The sequence below is a fragment of the Chelonia mydas genome, chromosome 1, assembly GCF_015237465.2.
Source record: "Chelonia mydas isolate rCheMyd1 chromosome 1, rCheMyd1.pri.v2, whole genome shotgun sequence".
NCBI classification, from domain to species: domain Eukaryota; kingdom Metazoa; phylum Chordata; order Testudines; family Cheloniidae; genus Chelonia; species Chelonia mydas.
The window spans coordinates 243771333-243797601 of NC_057849.1; the positions used below are offsets into that span (position 1 = coordinate 243771333).

Sequence of the window (26269 nt, forward strand, 5' to 3'; positions counted from 1 at the left end):
CTCTATGAAAAGCCATTAGATTTAAAGTATGTCCCTTAATTTTAAAAATATACATTGTTGAGAAAAAGATTTTTTTTTAAAGTAATAATCTAAATGGCAGTTCTATTAAAAAAAAGATTTAACTTGGCAGCAACAGAACATGTTGCCCCATGAGACTCACTTTGGTACGGAGTCTCAAGACAGATTACATGAAATGCATCAAACATGATCTGCTGGAACTCCCAAGGTCTGAGGATACTTCCTCACCTTCTGGTTAAATAATAGAGTAGCGCTGAAGAAAATCAACCTCTTAAAATCTCAGAAAAAGCTGTTATAGTCCCTCAGACAAATTATCCTTTTCCTCTGGTTAGATTCAGTGGAGTGGGGAAGAAAAAACAGGTACTGTCTAACAAGTCTTGAGGAATTTACTGTATTTAATCCTGTCTCATTTCATCCTTAGACTTTTTTGGGGAAGGTACAGTGTTTTCATGACACGTATACTGTGCCTAGCACAATCCCTAATTGCATTTTAGTAGCTCAGAGGTCTGAAACATTTAACAGATTGTGCTTCATAATTCTCCACTGATTTAAAAAAAATCAAAACAAAAACAAAACTGCCCTGCTTTTCTCAATTTTTTTGCCCAAGTTCTGATTCCCCAAACAACTGCAGTATAGTTTTAGGTTTCAGAGTAGCAGCCGTGTTAGTCTGTATTTGCAAAAAGAAAAGGAGTACTAGTGGCACCTTAGAGACTAACCAATTTATTTGAGCATAAGCTTTCGTGAGCTACAGTTTAGTCCATTTTTTCCTTTAATTTTCCGATCTGAAGTCACACGTTACTTTTGCATCAAATATCTTTCTGCATTCAACAGAAATCACATGGGTGATTTACCGTATTTCAGTATAACCCTAATTCCATGCAATTGAAGAAACAGAGCTTTAAAAAAAACCACATCACATGTGGGCAAGTTTAGGGCTCACAAGTAAGGGACTTTCAGTGATGGTCTGAACCAAGATTAACTCAAGAAACTGTGTAAGGCTTATCCATCCATTATTGCCAAGGCACTTCAACCTTACGAAGCTGTCATTATTTGAGCCCTAAGACTTTTTGGAGTAGAAAGATCTTTGAGAAACTGGGATTCAGCCACATGCCCACACAGAAGGAAAAGGCCAGACTAATTTTCAGTTGAGACCCAACAAGGATTTGAAACTAAGCTTTGACAAGTAAACCTATTGGCTATTAGCCAACTTTTATGCCTCCAAAAACAAGAGGTTTTTTGTTAAATATAGGTTGAAGTAGTCAGAAACAGCATTAGGGAGATCAAACTTTCTTGCCAGGGAGTTCGTAAGCATGCATGTCACGACTAGTGTAACTTTATTTATATGCAAATCTTGAGAATTTACCGCACACATCTTGGCAAAGGCGAAGTACAAAAAAAATTACCCTCTGTTGTAGTGATACCCAGACTGAGGCTCGTGAGCCTCAAGTGGCTCTTTAATGTGTCTCCTGTGGCTCTTTGCAGCTCATAATATTAAAACACTGATTTAATTAACAACCAATTAGGATGCTTTTACTATGTTATTAACTGACTGTAGTTGACCTGGTATTATTTTATTATTTTGCTGTGAGAATATATAATTATTCTCACAGCAAAATGACTGACTAAGTATTTTAGTATTACTTTATATTCTATATGAAAATAATCACTAAATATTTCCCATCATACTGTTTAAATATAGTACTATAGTAAACTAAACAATGAATTCACACTACTGTGGCTCTTTTGCGTAACACTGATAGCTATTTTTGCTCCTGAGCCACTGAGGTTTGAGTATCACTGCTCGGAAGGTTATTTTTAAAATTGCATCTCAGGTCATGTCTCAAACGCATTTGAAAATGCAGTCTCACAGTTAATGTTAGGTGCATGCTCTGGCAGAAAGGTCTTGCTGTGCCACAAAAGAAGAGGATTACTTCAGCAGCCCAATTTTCCTTCTAAATGGGTATGACAAAGTGCTAATTCATTGCGGGAAGCCAAGTATGTTGACCCCCAAAGTGTGCTCTGCATCTCAGAATGTCAACATTTCACACTCCTACTTTAAAACTTCACATCAGCTATATTACTATCCATTGTTTAGGTATTGGACAGTATAAGACCACAATTGCCTTTTGGTAAAATAGGCAAATACAGTTCTATTTTTCCCCTAGATACAACTTTTTCAAATCAAAATACTAATTTAGAACATTTTCAGGAGCCTGGCATAAAACAGTGGGATTTGTATCTACTATTCTGATTAGTATTTCCTAGCCAGCTATGCTTTGCTAGCTATGAGAGTTTTGATGGGAAATAACCAGTATTTTAAAGAAATAAAAGGAGTGATTTTGGTAACCCACCATTTTGGTTTTGTACCAGAGAAACTGGCATTCTCCCTCAAACTATCTTTTACTGTTGTAATGGACAGAAAGGAGTTTGCATACATTTAAATGTCCCCCACCACAAAGTCTAATTCTTGCCACTTAAATCTGTTTTCAAATTGCATAACTAGTTGCAAACAGAGGGGCTAGAAACACTAAACAAGAGTTAGTGAGTTTTGACCCTTAAAGGTTTTAGGGTTAACACAATTCGGAAGGGTTCTCGGCCCTATCTACCAGTAATCCCAAAGAAAATGTTACTTTTGTCCCTCAGGTTCAGCTTGGCAACTTCCTGATGGTTTATCAGTGCTTGTGGTTTAGGTGATATCAGACAGGCCTGAACCATCAGAAAAAGACAACTGATGTGAAAACATTTAATGAACCCAATCTGTCAAAATCATGCCTGTAATAGACTGCAGACAATCACTATGATTAGTGTGACAGCAATGCCTGAGAACACTCAATCACCTGCAATCTCAAAATTTTCCAAATAAACCTCACTTTGCTGCAAGTAATAAATCAAACTGAGCAAATCAATTTTTACTTTTTTGAGAAAAAAGTCTGAATGGAAACACAGTCGAGTGTTTCCACTGATGCAGGAGTTCTAAAGGGCTACGACTATGAGAAACAGACACCCCTAACTTTTGCAGAAGCATGTGGCTTGGGGAAACCATGCAGAAAGGGAACAGAAACCATGCACTTCAGGAGACAAGTGTCTCAGTGCCATAAGCCTTATGCGAGAGTCTTATCAGCTTTATACTGAATCACTCACAAATCTCATGCTAAATATCAGTAGGTTCTTTTGTATTTTATTTTGCACATTAAAGAAATGTAAATGTTTTGCCTCTTGGATAGATTATTTATTACTTAATTATTGATTACATTTGACTTTCATATCACATGAAAATGCTTGTACTTGTAGAATATCACCATCTTAAGATATATTGATGTATTAAACCAAAAGTTCAAATACCTTAAGCAAAAGGCCATGCTTCCATAACACATGAAAAACATTTTTGCACTTCTTAAAAGGTAAGTACAAAACCACTATAGTAAATTTTATTCTATATTTTCATTCCCCCAGGAACTTCAGTGCAACTACATTAGTAGATCAAAGCCTGAGAGAGAATGCTCCCTCGTAGCCAATGTCAGTACTGGTAAAGAACTGACCAGAAGTTACTCCTGGGGGAATTTTGCGCCACTGCATTGGTGCAGAATTTATGTCCGCTGCAGATTTCTTTGTTTCTCCCCATAAAAATGACTTTCTGACAGGGAAGCAAAGAGAAGCCACAAGAGTGGTCATGAGGCCCTCCCCAGCAGTATGTTTTAGGGGCTCAGGGTAGCAGGGAGAGAGGTAAATCACTGTGGGGCAGGAGGCGGGACTGGGGAAGACCTGGATGGTGACTCCTATCCTGCACCGGGCTCAGCTGCTAGTCCTGGCTAGACTGGGGAGGACAGGATTTCCTCTTCCCTTGCATAGCATCTGGGGCCAGGTCAGACCCACCCCCAGCTGAAGGAAACTCTGCAAACTCCCCCTCTACACAGCTTCCTGCACCCATAGCCCCTCAGCTGCAGGGGGAGGGATCCTAGTACAGGGTGCTGCTCCCCCATTCACCCAACCCCTGTCCATCCAGACCCCCCCCAGACCCTCCGCCAAGCCTCACCCACCCACACTCAGACCCCCCGAACCGCCCCCCCCCCCCCCAACAAGCCCTTGTGCATCCAGAATCCCCCCTGTACCTGGATCCCCCATTGAGCTGCCCACACCCAGACTGTCCCACACAGAACCCCCTCAACCCACACCTGGATCCCTCAACACTAAGCCCCTCCACACTTGGATCCTGCCTTGCTGATCCTGCCTGTCCACACCTGGTGCACCTGTCATGGAGGGGAGGGCCCTGGGGTGTTTCTGGGGCAGGCCCAGTCCTTGTGCTGTGTCAGGGTTGGGTGCAACCTCACTGCTGAGTCCGTGTCCCAGGGGAAACTGCACAGTGATCTCCTACCTTTGTGCAGCCAGTAGCCCGTGCTCCTCAGTGCCATGATGGAGCCTCGATATTTGACACACAAAATTAGCAGAATTTTAAAAGATTGTGCACATAATTTTTCTTTTTTTTGGCGCAAAATGCCCTCAGGAATAAGAAGCAGCAACTGCAGCAGCATTAAAAGTGACATACTTGACTAATTGCCAATTACATATTTTTGCTCCCAGAAAGTTCTCTTAGCCCCCACTTGAAATTCCGCTGAGCATTTCAAGTCCATAAAGATATAAGTTCACTGAAATTTCAAGCATCTAGTTTACTGATGGTTACTCTGCAAGGCCAACCAAATGCTGCAAAATTGCTTTTCCATTCTTATCAGGGCCAACACAGAATCCCAGAGATAGCTTAAACTTTATGAATATGAACAGATTCTAAAAAGAAACGATGTAGCGTTAAGGATGTATGCACTCAATGCTCTATTTTCTTTGTATCTTTCCTGAATATGGGTATTCAACACCTAATGTAAATAATTAAATATGTAATCTAAGGGAGAAGACATTTACTTTGCTTTAATGTTAAAAAAAAAAAAAAAAAAAAAAAAAAAAAAAAAAAAAAAGAATCCAAAAGGCTGTAGTGATTTTGTAGTGTCTAAATGGATAGAGCCCTTCACAGATATCCGTGGATTTGCAGGGCTCTATGGGATTCTGATAAGGGCCTCAGAAGGTCCGTTGCCCTTCACATCTCAAATTTGATGAGGATGATTGCCTTCTAATCTTCCTTAGAATCTCCATCTCCACCAACAGTTGCAGCAGGGAGGTTACTGAAGACTCGGGGCTAAGAGAGCTGAGTTCCAGGAACACTACAAAAGGGTCCCGTTGACTGTAACCTCCAATACTGCTTATGCATCTGTCCCCTTCCCTCCTTCCTCCAACCACTTCCTCCAGTCAGATGAACCAACTGTGGTACATCAGACAGGGACTTAACTGAATTACAGAAAGTCTGTTAACTTGAGCAGCTGAACTGTTAACTATTCTCCTGTCAAGAGTTTCAAGACCAGCACCCCTTTCTGTACCTATGTACCCTGGTAGGTTTGAAGCAGGCAGGGAGCTGTGCCAAAGTTGTGAATGAAGCTACCAGTTCAGCTGAGTAGGGACTGCCCGTGATCCATGGGTGTTCCTAAGGACATGAATTATTGACCTTTACAGTACCATGTACTATATCTCCTGCAAACTAGTCAAATGAAGTCTTCTCTCAATTGTCATTTTTATCTCTAGGATCTTACAAAAAAGTTTCCAGCTATTAAAAAACCACTTAAAATGTGCTTTATCTCACAAAAGACTGTTTAAATTACTTGGAATTTTCCCCATAAATTCTATCCTAGCTCTTGACTTACACAGCTTTGTGGGCAGATTTTGTGGGGGGTGGGGTGGAATGGAACGTGAGAGGGGGTGGAGATGGATTTTAGAAAGCAGAAAATTCTGCTTTTAATGGAAACTTAGCCACAATCTTTTCCTGTGGATTTGCCACCAGTCACTCCATAAAACACTGCTTCTTAAGATAAGACTTGCAGATAGGCATGGTTATGACAGTTATAGTATTTTCTGGGATGTAGTACTATGGTTTCAGCTGTCAGCACTACCTCCAATTTTATTATTATTATTAGGAAGTCAGTCTCCTCAGCAAGTGATAGTACAATTATTTTATCTATGGGCCTATAAAACAAACTAAAAATCTAGTCTGCGGGCTACAGCTCTACACAGTGTTGCCTTCTGTTGTCTCCTAGTGGACACGTTCTCATATAAGGAATAGGTATTACTTATTGAGTGGTTAACTGTCTAGTTTTAAAAAAGAGAATCCTATAGAACATTAAGTTAAAAGCAATTAAAGTTTTAAATAAACTTTCCTTCCTCCTCTCCTTCACCTGCCCAGAAAAAAACAAAACAAAAAAACATTCATGAACTGATCACTTATGTCCCCATCATATTGAGTTTGAGTTTTACGGTTCAGTCAGGTTCCCAGATGCTTTAGGATTTAGGTCCATCACTGACTGAGGGAGAACTTTCACTACTAAAAAACAAAAACATTTAACATTAAAAACTCTTATGTCACTGATTTTACAGACTTTTTTCCAGAGTAAGATTTTAGTTTCCTCTTGGGTAGTTACTCCATCATTCGTAGGAGCAATTCAGTAAGATACCTTATTTAAATCAAGATGCTCTTTTGGAAATATATATATATTTTTTAAATGTTTTCCATGACTGAAACGGGACCAGAGTACAGAACAGTTTAAGTCAGCAATTTGCTCTATTCAATCTGGAATCAGAAACCATGTAGCATTCAGTTATAGGCATAGCAAGCAGACTTCTGCCTATTCAAAAAGTGCAATACACCAGACTTCTGATCACAGGACCAGTGCTGGCTGTAGAATTTTAGGGAGGGCCAGGAAAATGATTCTCCTGCAGCAGATGAGAGGCAAAGAAATGGAGCCCCTTATTTAACTGGAAGAGAGGACAAAGCAGAGCCAGCAGTGGCTGCCTGTAGGTAGGTAAATGTCTAATAGTTAGAAATTTTTAATCTGGGCTAGCCATCTTTAAAACTTGGTACACTATTATATTGCCATTGCCACCTAGAGTATATGAAGTGAGCCAAGAGCTACATCATTAGCATTAGCATAGTGAATGAGGTAAGCTGTTTTAAAAAAGTGTTTTTTGCAGTAACTAGTATTTTAGTTATGTTGTCTTGCACATTTGTTAACCCTATTTACATTCAGCTTATTGTAATATTTTGTACATCTAACAATAAGAGCAGATAAGACTGGACAGTTGCTATGTAAATTTCACACGCAGCAGTACAACGCAATTCTGATTCACAACTTCTGTAGATATTCTTATCTATTTTGTCCCTCCAGAGGTTATACTGAGTTTTGCCAAGATACGTGACAGCTTTAAAGGGGTACACCATGTCTAATCAGGAGAAGTTTAAAATGTAGACTCTCATACATTACCCACTAAAGAAATTGTACCTCACATAATATTTTCATTAAAAAAAAAAGTAAAACTTTCATGCCTTTTAAAACTTTCAAAGGGCTGGGTTGAAAAACAGCAAGAGGTAGAAAATTCAGAGGTAAAAATTAAATTTCACTTAAAACCCTCCATCTTCCCCCTTGTGTCCAGTTATTGAAGGCAATACCAAACAATTATTTGTACGTGTCTTATTGACTCTAACAAGGCAGGTGAAGGATAAACATTCAGCCTCAAGTTAGTTTCCCTGATTTTTATCGATCAATGCCAGATGCCTCCAGAAGGTGAATTAATGGACAGATGTCCATGTTATAAATGTTCAAAAGGGACTAGATCCAAAAACTAAGTAAGCATTCTCCTAATTTTAGGAGTTAAAAAAACCCACCCACAATGACTGTTAGTGAGAGAGCCAACACGAACTGGACAATTTGGAGAAACCCTATTTTAACAGAGGCCAAATAAAATTCTAATTAAGACTGTATCGGAAGCAGTCAGCTATGATGTACAGGAATTTTTACATCGGTGAATGCCACAGACAAGCTCAGATTTCCAATACATAGCTAAATATTACAGATAAACCCCAATTAGACTTCAGAGTTATGTATACACATGTAGGCTGCAGTACAAATTTTACAGAAGTCTCAATTATGAGGGCCAAGATAGTTTTGGATAACTCTGCATTTGATATAATTGGGTCTTACCTGCATACACTAACTACAAACTTTGCAAGGCTCAAGGTTTCTTTTGATGTCTCCCAACGTTTCGACACTGTAGTTTGATTAACTGTGAAGTATTAAAAACCAAATGGTCCAGACTTTTTGTCCTGCAATTTCAAGAGGCGGTCAACATTTTTGCAGTTACGATCTCATCTTGATGGATCACAGCTTGACAGCTTCTTGCTTCAATGGACCTTAACTTCTTCTATACATTTAGTAGCCTATGCGAATAAGTTGTGCCTAAATGCTTTTACTGCTGCCAAATAGAGTAATCTTTAAAGCTCTGTTTTTATGCTCTGTGTAAGAGCAAACAGTTTTCCTGCACCGGTTAAATCATTCTCCTCCAGAATTTTTAAAGCTTTCGATTACTGTAGGTCACCTTGACTAAGCCTAACTTTCTTCTTTATAAACTACACTTTCATAGTAGCATACATTTTGCACTCTCTTTGAGCAGTTCTTGGTGCACAGAACATACTCTAACCAAGGTCTTCTCAGAGTCTTATATAAAAAGTAATGTACTGACACAGTAAAAACCTCTGGTTTTAAATAAAATCTTGAGTACCCACATACTGCAGCAAGTGGTAGGAAATTAATTGGTATGGGGGCATTTATAGGTCACATGCTTCAGCATCTTTTCACTTACTAGATACTTCCTAGTTATTCTTCACTGGATTTCTTATTCTATTTTAATTACCACAATTCAGGTACAGGTATGAAAGTGGCCTATATTCTTCTTACTTCACTAAACCGTTATGTTCCTTTACTTATATCAACTATCCACTTAGACACATTATTAAATGCAAAAACATTAGTTATGCAATGTTAAGGTAGCACAGCTCAGAGCAAAGAAGTCAGGAAGTGCATAAGTTAACATTTTAGAATGTCCTCATCTTGAAAATAACTACCTTGTTAAATAATGTTTAAGTTCTGATCCTCTCCCCTCCAATTATGTATTTGACAATAGGGCTGATATTGAATGTGTGTGGAGAAAGGGGTAGGGAATATCAAGTTCTAGGGATTGAGTCAGCTGGGATTCAAAAATCAAGCAACAGAAGAGACGTTTTCAACCTGAATAGGCAATAGTAACTGAAATGTAGCATGCTGAGACAGTGGGGGGTGCAGCTAAAATAGTATCTTTCGTAGCAGCAGGATTACTAAATTTATGGAGAACTGGCCCAGAAGGCAAATCTGTCACTATTGTTCACCAGTCTGCGACAAGTTTATTGGTCTTCCAGCTGACATTTATACTATTCTGGAAGAACCATCCCCCGCTGGGTTATCTGGGACAGCATCAATTCTACCCCCTGGTGTCTTCAAAGGTCTTGACCTAACTTCCTTCAGCTCACCCAAGGAAAAGGAATCCATTAATTACATAGGATTACCAGACAAAAATTCATTTTTTGTGAAAGTGTTCTCTTATGTTCAAGCTGACAGCTGAAAAAGAGGCCCTCCATCTCAAAAGCTAACCTTATGTCTATTTCCAACAGAATAACAGGTTCTGAACACCGTTTGTATAGCGACCTATTTGCCACTTATAGCTTTGACAGAACATTTGATCTTCAGACAGGGTAGAATGGATTCCCTCCCATTGTATTTTTTTTTTTTTTTTTTTTTACAAACTCTAAATCCACTTCTTTACTATATTTGGAATTATTTAAGCTCTTTTACTTTCTTTCTTCAACATTACTTCACTATTTTTGCAGAGGCAGTTAAATACAACTCCAGCTCACAACCCTGAAAGATTTGATGGTAGGGACACAGGAGAATCGTATCAAAGGATCTCTTTCGCAAGAGAAAATATTACACAACCAAAATAAAAGTTGGATTCGTAATGAACGTGACAGTCTTGTTTAGCCACACACAAAAGCTAAGCAGTCAGTCCTCTGTGGGCTCTGATGTGAAGTCTTTTAGAAGTGTTTCAAAATAAACTTAACACACAGTGTCAGATCCAGCCATTATTAAGCTGGAAACTCTGCTTTGCACACTCTAAACCCCAGTATGAAGTCTCCCATTTCACAACTCCTATATATTCTTGATTCTCTGCTTGATCTATAGCCTGTAAAATGGCCTTCCCTCCTCCAGTCATTTTTCAAAATATAAATTATTTAGCTTTAAGTTAGTCACATGCAGACTTTACTACATTTTAAGATCGTTTCACAGTTTAAGTAACTACACTTCAAGAGCATGAGTAATTCAGACCACAGAACAGACAAACCATGGCAATGTGTCACTTGGACGAGGGTCCTAAGGTGTTTAATACATTGAACAGGTCTGTCTGATCACAGAGAACACCGCCTCAGACATTTAACTGATCTGGTCAGAAAATTCAACTTCAGCTGAGTCCCAGTAAATGCAACATTTGAATCCATTGCTTCCATTGGTATTAGCTAATTGAGGGAATAGGGAACAGTGGCAACACTAAACTCTGCCTGAAGAATTAGAAAACTGGTGCTACTTTCCCTGAATTACTTGGTTGCCTTGGGCTTGTTTATTAGAATGTAAGCATTTCACACGAACAGCCAGAAAAATCTTAGGCGGATTTGGTGTATTGAAAAACATACTATTTAAGACATTTGGTCATAAAATATGAAGTTCTTTTAAGTCATGAGCTAACAATGGCTGATGAAAACCAGTGTCTGCATTGTGTTGGGCAAAACAGAGCGCAGTAAGCTTCGGTGAATGAGTTTCACGGTAAACTTGCTGTTTACACAAAGTTGGTACTGCAGATTTATAATTAATCTGGAGGTACACATACAAGGTTGTAACGGCATTATGGCCATATCCAGCATTCAGGTTATCTGTTACTGTGTAAGAACTGGTTGACATTTGCTTTCAGGACTCTAAACGTATAGTCACAACTCTATCATCCACCAGGTGGACAGTGATATATTTATGAAAAAGCCTGACTCGGACAACAGTGAGGGTCAATGTTTAACTTGGATAAAATGCACCTGAAGCTTTTGGCTAATTAAGGAAAATCTCACACCCCTTCCAGAATCACAATAATGCAAGGCTGGAAGGGACCTCAAAAAGTCATCACGGTCCTGTCTCAGCTCAGGCTGGACAAGTAAACCTAGACCATCCCCGACAGGTTTTTGTCCAACCTGTTCTTAAAAATCCCCACTGATGAGGCTTCCACAACCTACTTTGGAAGTCTACTTCAGAGACCAACTACCCTTTAGTCAGAAAGTTTTCCTAATATCTAACCTTTGCTGAAGATTAACTTGATTACTTCTTGTCCTATCTTTGGTTGATCTCTGTGTCCTCTAATCACAATCCTCTTTATAGCAGCCCTTAACATATTTGAAGGCTTATCAGATCCCCCCTCATTCTCCTTTTTCTCAAAAGGAAATATTACCAGGTTTTAACTTTCTCTCATAGGTCAGATTTTTGAAATTTTATTATTTTTGTTGCTCTCCTCTGAACTGGACACAATACTTCAGTTGAGGTCTTACCAGTGCCAAGTAGAGTGGGACAATTACCTTCGCGTCTCACATACAACACTCCTGTCAATACACTTCAGAACAACACTTGCCTTTTTCACAACTACATCACACTGACTACTCAAATTGCAAATGACTATAAACTACCATATTCCTTTTTGCAGTACTACCCCTAGCTAGTTATTCCCCATTTTGTAGTTGGGTATTTGATTTTTTCTTCCTAAGTATAATACTCTGCATTTGTTTTTAATGAATTTCATCTTGTTGAATTCAGACTAATCCTCCAATTTGTCATGCTTGTTTTGAATTCTAATCCCGTCCTCCAAAGTGCTTGCAACCCCTCCCAGATTTGTGTCATCTGCAGATTTTTTTTTTTAAAGGATACTCTCCACTCCATCATCCAAGTCTAATATTAATATTGAATAGTAGCAGATCCAGGACTGACCCCTGCAGAACCACAATATATCTGCTCTCCCAGTTTGACAGCGAACCATTGATAACTATTTTGAGTACCATTTTTCAACTTGTTGTGCACTCACCTTATAGTAATTTCATTGAGACTGCATTTCCGTAACTTGTATATGAGAAATGCTATATTACTTCACCACATCAGAAAAGTTTAAAAAGGAAATTAACTAGGCAGTACTACTGTGATAAAAACCAAAGACGTGTAGTCTTAATATTCATGTATTCTTTTAGAATTCATATTCCATTAGCTGTGATCATACTTGCCATGGTGCAGCTATTTGGGGGTCAATGGTGTAGTGATCTAGATGTGGGGGCTCAGGGTGGTGCATGGGGGTGAGGCTTGTCAGGGTGGGGGTATGAGGGGAGATGGTCTGGGTGCAGGGGTGGGGGTCTGGAGACCTGGGTGCAGAGATGCTCTAATTGTAGGGGTTGAGATTCAGTGGGGCGGGCTTGGGTATGGAGGGCTGGGGGACTCTGGGTTTACGGGGTGATGCTTGGCAGGGGTGTCTGGGTATGGGAGGTCCAGATGAATGGGGACTGGGTGGATGGGGGAGCAGCTCCCCATACAGTGACCCCTATCCCCACAGCTGAGGAGTGATGGAGGCAGGAAGCAGGAGAGGATACGGAGATTCCTGCAGCTGGGGGAGGTTTTTGAGGGTGGGTCTGACACAGCCACTCTAGCAGGGGAAGAGGAAATCCCGTCCTCCCCTGCCTCCAGCCCAGCCAGGACTAGCAGATGATCCTGGCTCAGGGGTAGGAGCCACTGGGTGGGGTGTCCCCAGCCCTGCGGTGATTTACCTCTCTGCCAGCTCCTCTGGGTGCCTGAAACGATGTACCTGCGCAGCTAGGGAGTGGTGCGTAACTGTTCTTGCAGCTTTCCTTTGCTTCCCTGTCAGAAAGTCATTTTTCTGCAGGGAAGCAAAGAAATCCGTGGGGGACATGAATTCTGCGCAAATTCCCCAAAGAATAGAAATTGTATAGTGAGATGCTGCAGATAAGCATTAAGCAAAATTGTAAACCATGGTAAGTTGTGGAACAAAGACCAAAAAAGAATATATGCAGCTGGGTGCACAAAAACACAGGAGCTCGGACTCCTGAATGGAAGCTCCACCCAGACTGCCTGTTCGGAACTTTGCGGGTTTTGAATTTGAAGGATTGTCGGTTGGTTCCTGAAGAAGATGGATCATAGACGAGGTAGGGAGCTGGACTGTGATCAGGAAAGGAAGCATTGCTGGGCTCTTATAAGATTACGCTTTCCCTAGTGGAGTAAGTAGTAGAAGGATTAGTGAAAGCTATTGTGTTTAATAAAAGTAATTACAAATTTGATAGTTTTTCAAATCCAGAAGTTGAAGGTGGAATTAACTGATGAGGTTTTGAAGAGATCTGCAGGGCCTCCAAATAGAGTTAGGAAAAGCAGCCAAGATCACCTGATATTTTACAGGCATGTGTCCTGAGAGGAAGCTAAGGGGTAAAAGGCTGAACTAGTGTTGAACAAGGTATGCACCAGGAAGGGGGAGATCATAATAGCACTGATTTCAGATTTCATTCATTAAGTTGGTATCAGGAATAAATTTAGAGCAATCTTAATTTATGCATTTAATAGTTTCTGAAAGTACATCAGTTCTGTAATAATGAAGTTACAGAAACTGTGGGATGTCAGCAAAGATGCTAAGCCTGACAGTACATCTACACCTGCAAGTCATTCAACTGAGAAAGTTGTACTCCATTTTGACAGTGATCTTAAAGGTTCAGTAAAATCACTTCTCATTATAAACTAAATTCTACTGACTAAATAGATTTTCTATTTCTATTGCAACCAATACAGACTGTGGGGCTCTGGATAACTGTGCCCAAATAAGAGTAGGGGGATCAAAAGACATTTCAGAATTAAAAACAGTTAGAGAAAAGGGAAATTTTTAAATAGGACTTTTCCCTGGTCACCCTTCCAGCAAATATGCTGGACTCTGAAAAAGCAACCAAGTGTTGCATCTACCAAAATACGAAATGCCAAATGGTAATCTTACATAAAATGAGCAGACAATCACTTTTTTTTTTAACCTGCTCCCTTAGCCCATGTGCAGCAAGTAAGCAGCAGCACCAAATATTGGTTTCTGCATAATGAAGTGCCAGCCTCTGGTCTGATAACATGAATGACTATCCTGTTCAGTTATTTTGAACCCACTTGTTCCACTGAATGCATCCGATGAAGTGAGCTCTAGCTCACGAAAGCTTATGCTCAAATAAATTGGTTAGTCTCTAAGGTGCCACAAGTCCTCCTTTTCTTTTTGTTCCACCTTGTTACTGTTAAAGTCAGAGTACTGAACTTCATCAATGAGCAAGTTATAAGAGCAAGCATTGGGTAAACATTTATTTAAGTCTCACCTTTGACAGAAGCAATTTCACACAAGTGACATGACCCTCATAGACTGCTGATAGAAGTGGTGTGATATGATGTTTATCTGGAGCCTGTAAAGACAGGAACCAAGGCAATTATTGAAGCACAAGTTCACACTTGTATTTAAAAAGGTAACATTTCAGCCTTTACGTTATGTACATTGATTTTTACTATAATGAAAAGTTAACAAAAAACTAAGCTGATTTTTTAAATGTGCCCACCCTCCTGAAAAAACAAACAATAAAAGTCAGGAATTTCAAAGTTACTGTTTTAAAAGGATTTTCCTGTTGCAGACTGATAACTTTCTGGAAAACTTTCTTGGCTCATATCTCCACAACAGCTTGACTACAAAACACCAAATTTGTTTTGTGTGTCTTGCTGGAAAGTCCATTTAGGTCCCCCCAGGGTGAAAGGGGAATAGTTAGAGATATATTAATGCCAAACTATACAGAATAGCTACAGGTTCACAGCAAGATATAAGAGAACAAAAAGGAAAGCAGAAAAGAGAACACAAGCGAAAAGGAAGTGTCCACCTCTCCCCAACACAAAGAAACAAAGAAGAGAGACTTGTAAGTTAACTGGTCAATTCCAAACAACTTTCTAAAGTTTGGGGGTTTTAAAGTGTGCAGAATGATTGAAGTGTACTGTTTACAGGTGCTAGCTGTAGTCCTCACAAATCTCTGGCTGAATAGGAGATAAAAGTTTGCCTCAGACACCACTCTGTCATAATTTAAGTTTAAACAAGAATCTTCTCCCAGTATAGCAATGTATAACAACTTCACGATATCTTAAACTCTCAAAAAGGCCAGATGAGACTGCTGAATCCTGGTTTTCACTGACCAGACAATCTGTATTTTTAATGGAAACTAGCAAATGGAACTTGATTTCTGCACTGTGTGTAATTTACATGCTATAAAATGTATATGTAAATGTCAGTTTAAGCTTCAAGCCTCTGTTTTGTTCTTAAAACATTTCACTCAGTGATCTATTATATGAAATTGATATATTTCATTTGATACATTTGCCTCAGTCTTTCACAATGAGTCTTTCACAAAAAGCTCTTTACACATCTAACCCAAACAATTACACAAGGCACACAATGTAAGTCAAAGTCTGCCTGCAATTTGCTAAACATACATTAATATCAGCTCCTTTTAATAGCAGAAATTCCAGAATCTCAAGCTGCCCACAATCTGCTGCATAGTGAAGAGGTTTCCTCCCACCTTCCAGTGTCCGGTTGACATCTTCACCCTTATAAAAAACAAAGTAAAACATGTCAGATTTCCTTATTTATGCAATATCCTTTAAAAAAAGAAAAAAGAAGGTCCAACATCTCAGAAAACATTGAGTTACCACTCAAGAAAAAACCCAAGAGACTGGAGCCCCTCTGCTTTTTCAGATGTAGACAACATTCCAGAGATTGCCTTGCAGTCTACCTCCCTTCTCGTGACTGAACAACATCTGTATGTCAAATACAACAACTGCTTACTTAGGAAGTTAAGTATTGGGTATTTTTAAGACATATGTAATCCAATAAACGTTTGTTCTTTGAAGATAGTCAGTCTCTCATTTTATCATCCCCATCTCCCTTTGCTCCCCTCCCTCTGAACATATTTTCATGCAGCTCGATTCCATTTTCCTCTAAACCAACTGTGCAGCCTTCTAACCCTACTGTACATGCTGCTTAGCTGCCTCATTTTCTCCTTTTCTGGGCATTCTTCTGTTGGTGGATGGCAGCTCCAGTAACAGCCAAGAATGGCTCTTATTTCCACCCCCTTTTCCTTTCGTATGGCAGCTACCATACCAATGACCCCCACTAACCAATAGAGATAGCTAGGCTAACTTGTTCTGCTTGTTTCTAGCAGCTTTTACAGGTCTTCAGGCTCTTTATAATGAGGAGCCTGGACACCTGCAGAAGAGAGTCAGCATCATATGATCAACACCAATCTAAAACCTAAATGGCAGTTTTTGAAGTATCTTTCATTTTCTGTAAACTTAAGGATGTACTGAAAACAGCCAACCAAATCAGGGTGAAAGAAAAGGGATAATTAATGCTACTCCTTTAACAGGACCAAGGTTAGTATTCACCTGTGAATTCACTAGATGAACACAAACAAAAAACTAATTATTGCAATATACCAGCTGTACCTCCCTCAGCTGATGTACACCACCCAAAATAAAACCAGGTCATTGTCACCTAGCAACAACTGAAAGCTTTAGCCTCTGAACACTGACAGGTACCATGTGTTAAGTGAATCAGTGTGCAAATGAATTTAGCGCTTAAGGGAAGATAGTGGCTTTTACAGCCTTGCTGTGTAAGTCCTTCAGGTGTTCACAAAAAGATACTTCAAAAGCAGCAGCAATTCAAGGTTCCATTAAAATTCCCTGCCAGTCTCTACTCCCACCATGCAAATCTCATGATGTTCACAAAAGCATGCCCCAACTTGTTCTGCTTCCAGCGGAAGTCCGCTGGACCTCGGCACCACCACCACGTTGGCCTAGGAGTTCCAGAGATCAAGTTAAACATTGCTTTGTCACTAATTTAAAGCTGTATTTAAATTCAAGAGTTGATCAAAATTTCTAACTCAAATATTGACTAAAATTTTGGTTCTGTACATTAACTCTCATTCATGGGGAGTCCAGCAAACAAAATTCTCACTCTTGTGCGGTTTTGGTTATAGAGTGGAAAATGGAAGAGTTGTCTGAAACAAACAATTTTTAGAGAGTTATTTCTGAAAGCGTTGTCAAATTTGCTTGGAATTTGGTAAAAATAAGTTGTATTTCTGTCCCAGTTTGCCCATTTTAAGGCCAACGGAATTTGTAAATTTTAAAAGGTGGCCAAAATTGGGCTTGTAATGGAACCAGTTGCAACCTTACTTATGGACACCTGATGCTGTGCCATAATTACAGCTGGAGTATTCTGGACACATGCATCTTCAGGCACTCTAAACTGATTGTTTATGGATAAAATAAGAGTGCACTTTATACTCAATATAGCATGAGACAAGGATATTTTCTCCTCCCTTATCTTTCCCTTGGAAAGTTTAGGCAACTAACTTCATGGAGAATCATTACTCTGGATATGTCAATGGCTTAGTAGGTTCCATAGTGAATATAAATTAGCCAGATTGCTGCCAGTTTTGGCTAACTCAGCATAAATATTCATGGTTAGAAAGGTATGCAAATAACTAGGATCCTCCAAAACAGAGAAAGTTAAGCTCTGTCCGTTCACCTTTGTATCTCTCATTCCCACGCCATTATAAAACAATGTAGTGAATGCCTTTGTATTTTTGGCATTAGAGTAACTTTAGAAGAGGCTAATTTGGGATGACACACTTTTTCTGGAATGAAAACTTGTACACACGTAGTTAATCGGGAACAAATAATCCGATATAATTCCACTTTTTAGGCGAATGCTAGATTAGAGCTGATATTACCCACATAAATTTAACTATAAATGGTAGCATAAGGTGCCATTAGTTTACATTGTTGTGCCACACCTTCCATTTGTAATAACCTGCCATATATTGACTTGTCTCTACCTTAACATTTACTGATTTATTGATTATGATTATACACATAAGTATAACCAACTCAAATGCACTAAACAATTTTGTTGATGCACAAGGAATAGCAATAAAACCCACTCACCAATGTCAACACACTACTCACCTTCAGATCTGCTCCTTTTATATATTCATAGACTTTTCAGAGAAATTGGTAAACCCGCTGGAAAAAGTTCAAGTAAAATTGTTCTTCTGGTACAAGAATTAGGAGAACTTCATAAGCAACTTGTCAATATAAGGTTATTACAACCTTGGTAACCTTTTAAAATTATATTAATACTGAACATTTTATAGTTCAAGTACTCTATCCTTCATTGTGCCCCTCCCTTCCCCGACAGGACTCCTGAAAGCCTCTGTTCAAAACTAAACAAATAATCAAGTTCTTTCAGAAATCATTCCAATTTTTCAAAGTTAACAGGTCTCATTTTACAGTTCTCCATTCTTTGACAACAGCAGCCAGCAGGTTTCTGGAATGTGGCAATTCATTATCAAAATATATTTCAGATTGTTTATTCATTGACAAGAATGTGGGCCAACAGTATGCTTATTAAAACTGTTTAACAATACATCCTTGAGGGGAAAATAAGTGAGGTTAGGTTGAGATTTTCAGTTTTGGACAAGGTTCTGAAATGTACTAGGCAGTTTGGGAATTTAACAGTTCCAGCACCCATTCTTTCATTTGTTAGAACTGAAAGGCTCCCAGGACAGGCTTGTCGTATCTGTGCTTGAATAATTTTCTGATTAAGTCCAATCATTTAATTTAATTCTTCAGTTCTTTTGCAGCTCAAATTGTAGAAGTAAATTAGATTTTGTCTTTGTCCCTACAATTCAGTGTGACAACAGCCCATTAAGAAGGCACAATGAGTAAGTTTAATGATAAATTATAAATTCCAAGTAACACAATTAAGTGATAATTTAAAATCTTATTATTTTCCTACTAACCTATTAAACCATACTAGACTAGTGTCTTTCCATTTTGGCTCAGTGCCCTTTAAAATGTCACCACTGTGCAACTAAAAGACTGTTTATTTGGAAGCTGTGATCTTGAATAAAACTGAAGAAATGTCTTAACACGAACATCCAACCCCTCCTGAAGTAATTAAAGGATATTTTTTTTGGATTCTGGGTTACCTGTTCAAATCCTAAAAAGCAGTACCAGTTCGCCTCCACATACCACCTCTTCCATTTCTCACTAATAATCATCAAATGCAACAAGATCCCTGGTGACAGGAATGGCATGATTTAGATTACTGGATAAACTAGTCACTTCAAGGAAGTAATATGACTTCACTGATGTACCTTCAGAGTAAGAACAGCTCTTTTTCTTAATTAAATGAGACTTCTCTACAGAAAGAAATTTGAGAGGAAACCATGGGTAATAAATTCTAATTTATATGTTCCCCAAAAATTCCCAGTCAAGATTAGAAAATTTTAAATCTTCTTCACAGATCTTTGTTTAATCTGTTAGATATCCAATGAAATAAAATTTCAAGGAAAGCTTTCAGTGCTAAACACTGAAGTTGAGCTGTATTTCCAACTCTTTTTCCACTCTCAACAGATGACTATATCAAGAAGGCCAAGGGGCAGTAATATTTGGTAAATATTGGATTAACTTTGGATATTTGATTTTAAAATTGGCACCTAAAACCTTTGAGATCTCTAATGTAAAAGCTAAGTAAGAAACCCTGAGTACTTCAAACTTTTGATTAGGGTGCACTTTGTCCAACAGGAACTATAAGAAATAAATTAAAGCTACAGGTTATATCAAAATGTTTTTCCTCTGCCATTTCTCTGAATTCCCAGTTATACATTAGTTGGTTTTATGCTATATGCTATCTCTCTATATCTATCTCACACACACCCACCCCCGATGATAGTTTCTATTAGTATCGCAAAGAACTACAAACCATATGTTCCCCCTTGACCGAGCATGAGAGAAAAATAAAAGACATTTATTGATGACAAATTTAGACTCTGAGTGGAGCAGCAGCAAATGTGGAATTTTGTATGTTGAAAATGTGGTGCGGCCAGTCTGCAGTGTACAGTGGGTGCAGGAATGGTGAGGTGTGGGTAAGAGAGTTGAGGGTACATCCGGTGTCTTAGCTTTGTTTCATTGTGGGATATTGGTAGGCTCCCCGCCCCATACAAAGAGGATCACACATGCCAGCAACAAAAGAATAAATCAATTTTGCCTAAAAATGGGAACGGTCACCTACACAGCATTCATGTGAATAAAAAAACCTCATGTCCTGTGGGGGAACTTGGCACCTCTTATCTGTTCTCTTGGAAGTGGGTGTCAGAATAGGGAGTTTGCCAAAGAATTTTCATGGACTAAGTGGCCTCTTTAATAGGCATAGCCACTCTAGTACGTCCTGCAGAATGCAAAATATCCACTAATTTGTGTGGATTATCCTGAACCAGTTCAATCTGAATATGTACGGAAGTGGCTACCTTTTCATAAATTCCTGGTACATTTTGTAACATCTAGTACTGGGGAGGATGGTTCCAAGACAGTGGCCTCATCTGGTGCAGAGTAAGTGTTGAGAGGAGGCAATATAGAGTCCGTCTGCTCCGTTGTCTGCTGAACATCTGTAACAGGAGGGTCAGATTCTGGAGGGATAAGATGCCTCAGCTACTGGTGTCGGTACAAAGAACAGCACTCTGATGGGGATTTAGAGTAGAGTGATGTCTAGGAAAGGATGACCTTGAGTCCATGGGAACAAATCCACACCCGTAAGCACCACTGCCAAGCTGACCTAAACTTGCGGTTTAAGTGCAGACAAGTCAATGGAAGAATGTTTCCATCAACCTAGCTACCATCACTCAGGGACACAGACTTACTACAGTTACAGAAAAACGCCTTCTATCACAGTAGTGTGTATCTACACCAGTGGCCCCTAAATTGTGGGTCACGCCCCACTAAAATGTTTGGTGGGTGCGTGGCGGGGCCTGAGCCAGCCCCCATGGGGGATGGGGAGGGAGCGCCATGCTTCCAGCACTACTCCGCCCCCAGCCATGCTCCTCCCCCAACCCCATTCAGCCCCCAGTCCTGCTCTGCCTCCAGGCCAGCACCCTTGAGGGGATGGAGGTGGGGTGGGGGGGGACATGGGGGGGAGCACCATGCTTCCAGCCCCACTCCCAGATCAGCTCCTTCCCCAACCCCATTACGGTCCTGGTCCCGCTCTTCCTCAGTAGTGGAGCTGGGGGAAGCCTTGGCTGTGCAGTAATAAACGGGGGCACGAACAGATTTTGTTAATGGTACAGGGGAGTGGCGCAACTGGAAAAGTTTGCGCACCACTAATCTACACTATGGTATGACACAAGCATAACTATGATGCTATGGTTGTACTGCTGTAGCACTTGTGGTTGTAGACGTCGCTTACGTGTGCATTTTAAAAATATCCATTGTTTGTGTTGCTGCTCAGTGGTTCCACATGCTACAACAGAGTGAAAACTGGCTGGTCGAGTCAGTTTTCACTGATCTCTGATTCTTGTGTCTTGTGGGTAGGGTGGAGCAAGGCAAGGAAGGAAGGAAGCAATGACACTGACAAAATCAGCTTAGTTTCAAGTTGGAGTAGAAAGAACGAACTATGAGTAATACAGGAGGTTGGTCCCCCCCACCCCTGCTTACTTCCTCTTCTACCCAGGTGCTCCTTCCCTCCTCCACCTATGGCTTGAGAAATACTTTTACTCCTGAGGGCATTCTGTGTCAAAAAAAATTCTGCAAGTTTTATTTGTCAATAAATAAATGTGGAGGCTCCAGCATGGCAGTGGGGAGCACAGACCATTGGCTACATGGAGGTGGGAGATCATCCTGAAGCCCCACCCCCGGGACATGAACTCAGCAGTGAAGCTGCACTTGACCCTGACACAGCAAAGGCCAGGGCCTGCCCCACAAACACCCTGGGGCCCTGCCCCTCTGCGCAAGGCGTACCAGGTGTGGGGCAGGGAGTCTCAACCAGGCAGGCTCCAAGTGTGATGGGGCTCAGAGTGTGGGGAATCCAGGTGTGGGTGAGAGGGTTCTGTGTGGGACATTCTGGGTGTAGGCAGCTCAGCTGGGGGTGGGGGTTAGTTGTGGGGGCAATCTGGATGCAGAGGCTTGTTGTGGGAGGGTTTCAGATGCAGGGACTTCCAGGTTAAAGTGGTTGGGGCTCAGGGAGGGTGGGATTCTTGGGGAGTGGGACTTGATGGGGTGGGGGGCTGGATGCAGCTAATTAGGGGTCATTGGCATGGGGGTCTGGATGGGGGGCTCAGGGTGGTGCGGGGGGGTGAGGCTCTTCAGGGTGGGGGCTTGAGTACAGGGGGTTCAGTGGGGGGTGATCTGGGTGCAGGTCTGGGGGTCTGGAAGCAGGGGGTTCCAGATGCAGGGGTTGAGGTTCAGTGAGGTGGGGTTCAGGTATGAAGAGCTAGGGGGGTTCTGGGTGTACGGGATGAGGCTTGGCAGGGGTGTCTGGGTATGGGAAGTCTGGATGCACCAGGGTTGGGCAGATGGTGGAGCAGCTACCCATACAGTGACCCCTTACCCTGCAGCTAAGGAGTGATGGGGGCAGGAAGCAGGGGAGAATGGTGAGCTTCCTGCAGCTGGGAGAGGTTTCTGGGGGTGAGTCTGACACAGCCCCAGCCACTCCTTGCAGGGGAAGAAGTTGTCCAGTGTTCTCCCACCTCCAGCCCAGCCAGGACAAGCAGCTGATCCTGGCACTGGGTAGGAGCTACTGGCTGGGGTGATTCCCGAGCCCCACGGTGATTTACCTCTCCGCCAGCTGTGCCAGGTGCCTGAAACAATGTACCTGTACTGCTAGGGAGTGGTGCGTGATCACTCTTGCAGCTTCCATTTTCTTCCCTGTCAGAAAGTCATTTTTCTGTGGGGAAGCAAAGTCTGCGTGGGACATGAATTCTGCACATGCACAATGGGACAGAATTCCTCCAGGAGTAATACTTTGGACAGACTCTCTACCTTCCATAGGAGGAAAGAATAGACGTGAAAATAGTAGCAGCCTCTACCACAAGGCACAGAGTTCTTGTAGGGCAGGCTCAAAAGATTAACTGAGCAGACAGACAAGGGGTGAGAGGAGACTGTTCAGATATGCAAAAAGAAAAGGATCCGATGAAGTGAGCTGTAGCTCACAAAAGCTTATGCTCAAATAAATTGGTTAGTCTCTAAGGTGCCACAAGTACTCCTTTTCTTTTTGCGAATACAGACTAACACGGCTGTTACTCTGAAACCTGTTCTGATATGGAGAGTCAAGAAATGTATTTTTGGCAGTGAAAAGGTGAATACAGACAAGTGTTTATTGGGGTAGATTCAGAGCCTGTTTTCTCCAATTAGTTTCACTAGGCAGTGCAGTCGAGGTGACTGAGGACAGGGCTGGGAGCCAGGAACTCCTAGAGTACATCCATACAGGAAGATTGCATACCTATTTGCAAACAACATACCAAATCTTCACATGGTGTAGCATCAGTATAAGTGCTAGTACTCATGTGTAAGGCATTTTTATTATGTCAGAAGCAAGTAAGACCCATGTCTAGCCTCGCACTTATGCCTTGCCTGGAAAACAGGCATAGCATAAAACAAGACAATACAAGGCCTTGAATTCCCAGGAAAATTGACAAGTTAAAATTACTTGGCCTAGCAGACCAGGTGCCTACTAATGCCAAGGCGCCTAGGCCTCAACTGAACACTCACAAATACATAGCTTGAGCCAGTTTGGTTCACTTGTGTGTTAGTACTGTTAAAATAGGTATGTTATAAAATATTTTAGTGTTTAGACTTTATGGAATGCTTGTAAATTACTGCAATGCAATAATCTCGCTTATAATATCTGTATCCCGTGTCATAAGGTAATATTTAAGTGTTTGATCTGTAAGTGTTTGATCTGTAACTGTAGACCACCAGTCAGGAGAGAAGCATTACCAAGTGTGAAATACTAATTTGGCACAGGAGGTGTTCTCTCCTGCCCAACAAAAGGTGGTCCATCAACACCAGAGGAACCATTGTGGAACATCAGAGGACAAAATACTTTGTTGTTTGCTCCCCCTACCCCACTTCCTTCCACTAAGAGGAGACATGCAACTGAATTCCTCCCAAAGGTTGAATATGCAACTTGAATTAGAAGGGGGAGAGGAATAAAAGGCCCTAAGAAGGAAAAACTTTATATTTTATGCTGCTTGGACTCTGAGGGACAAGGATTACTAAGCTTCCCCAAAGATTCCCAGTACCTGGCATGGGTTTGCCCTAAAGGACATATAGAGCTTGGTTATCATAGAAGCTTTTATTACCTTTTGAAACCTGAGTGTAACTCAGTTGTATGAGTATGTTTATCTGCTTCAACTTTGTAAATAACTCTCTTATTGCCTTTTCCTGGTTAATAAATCTTGAGATAGTTTGTTATAAAAAAAAAAAGCACGTAAAGAGGCTTTGAAAGTACTATACAAGTACTAAGCACTATTACACTTCTGTTGATTTATGAGAACAAAAGGTCTACTTTGGTGGCTGTAATGTCAATGGTAAACAAATATCCAATTTACCCAACTCTAATCAAATGTAATCTGAAACCCTTTGTATCAACCTAAAGAAACAAACTGCTAAATAAACTGAACCACTGAGCCATCTGTGTTTTGGCTGTTGTATCAGCATTTTTAGACAAAAAAACCCCTGCAAAGCATTTGAGTATTTCTATAGAACAAGGATGAACTCTACATTTTCTAGTGAGAGCTTCTAGAAGCTTGTCCCGCTCTCCTGACTTCAGAAAACAAAGTAGAAATTTTACACACACATAATTCAAAAATGAAAATAAAGCCCATACACTTTAAGCATTGGTGTTGAGTGCAAATTGAAACTCACCTGGTTAGAATATTTAGTGAAATACTTCCAAGGGAATAAATCTTAAATAGATACCTAATTAGTACCACTCAGTCAATTATTAACAACATTTTATTGATAAATAAAGAGCCGCAATGAACACAGGCTCAAAGTTTAAAGTATTGGCTGGAATAGCAACATAAATCTATTATTCATGTCTGATTAGCCGATAACAAGACTGTTTAAAGTAAAGCGTGAAATTAAGTCCCCCAGTAAGTTTCCTTTGTGGCAACATTCTCAGCCTCTCAGCTGCACTGAATACACTACATTTACAAAAAGAAAAGGAGTCCTTGTGGAACCTTAGAGACTAACCAATTTATTTGAGCATAAGCTTTAGTGAGCTACAGCTCACTTCATCGGATGCTCAAATAAATTGGTTAGTCTCTAAGGTGCCACAAGGACTCCTTTTCTTTTTGCGAATACAGACTAACACGGCTGCTACTCTGAAACCTGTCACACTACATTTGCAAGCCAGAAAAGTAAGGCCTGGTATACAGTTAAAAATTTAGGTTGACATATCTTTTGCATGCCAGGATGTGAAAAATCCACCCCCAAGCGCCGTAGTTATACTGGCCTAACCCCTGGCATAGACACAGCTAGGTCAATGGAAGAATGCTTTCATCGACCTAGCTACTGTCACTCAGAGAAATGGTGTTACTGTTGCAACAAAAATACCCTTTCAATTGCTGTAGGCTACATCTATACTATGGGGTTATATCAGTATAGCTAAGATACAATGCATCACCTTTAGATCACCAGTTGTTACAAAGATTTGATAAGTATGGGATAATCAAATTAGTAGAGGGTAATTTGGTTTTTTCATGTTACTATGCAAGTGACTGGCACCCATCTTAAACTGCAATGAAAACTACTCAGTTTGCAAAAGATTATGGGCTTGTCTACACTGGCACTTTACAGCGCTGCAACTTTCTCGCTCAGGGGTATGAAGAAAACACCCCCCTGAGCGCAGCAAGTTTCAGCGCTGTAAAGAGCCAGTGTAGACGGTGCACCAGCACCGGCAGCTATGCCCCCAGCACTGGTAGCTACACCCCTCATGGAGGTGGTTTTTTTAGAGGGGACTACACAAGCCATGTTAAAGTGCTGCCATGGCAGCGCTTTAACATTGCTAATTTAGACAAGCCCTATGTGTGTGCCCAATACATGGGTAAGGGCTTAAATTGTTTGGAACACTACAGACATCATGTATTTTTCCCCTTACCCCCAATTTTGAGTCCCCACTCAAGTTCATTCCTGCATATAATATTTTTCCCTGCAGTGCAATTATGGAGTGAAATACTAACTTGGTCAATTTTACATTTTTCACTCCTGCTAGGAAACAATATGCAACAAGAAAATAATGTGATTTAGAGGAAAAATGAGATCTGACAAAAGTGGAACATCCTTATACTTCTCCTGCATATGGTGCTTCCTCTGTG

At 40.5% G+C, this 26269-nt stretch overlaps 1 protein-coding gene across 2 annotated transcripts in view; it reads right to left on the minus strand.

Moving 5' to 3' along the window:
• Nucleotides 1-26269, minus strand: part of MTPN (myotrophin) — a 55091-nt gene that overhangs the window by 13023 nt on the left and 15799 nt on the right. For both annotated transcript variants that reach the window (XM_007072305.4, XM_027834473.3), the window contains 2 exons: nucleotides 15546-15659; nucleotides 14396-14479 (listed from right to left, as the gene is read on the minus strand). In XM_007072305.4, coding sequence (XP_007072367.1) covers nucleotides 14396-14479; nucleotides 15546-15659 — 198 coding nt within the window. The remainder of the gene's footprint in view (nucleotides 1-14395; nucleotides 14480-15545; nucleotides 15660-26269) is intronic.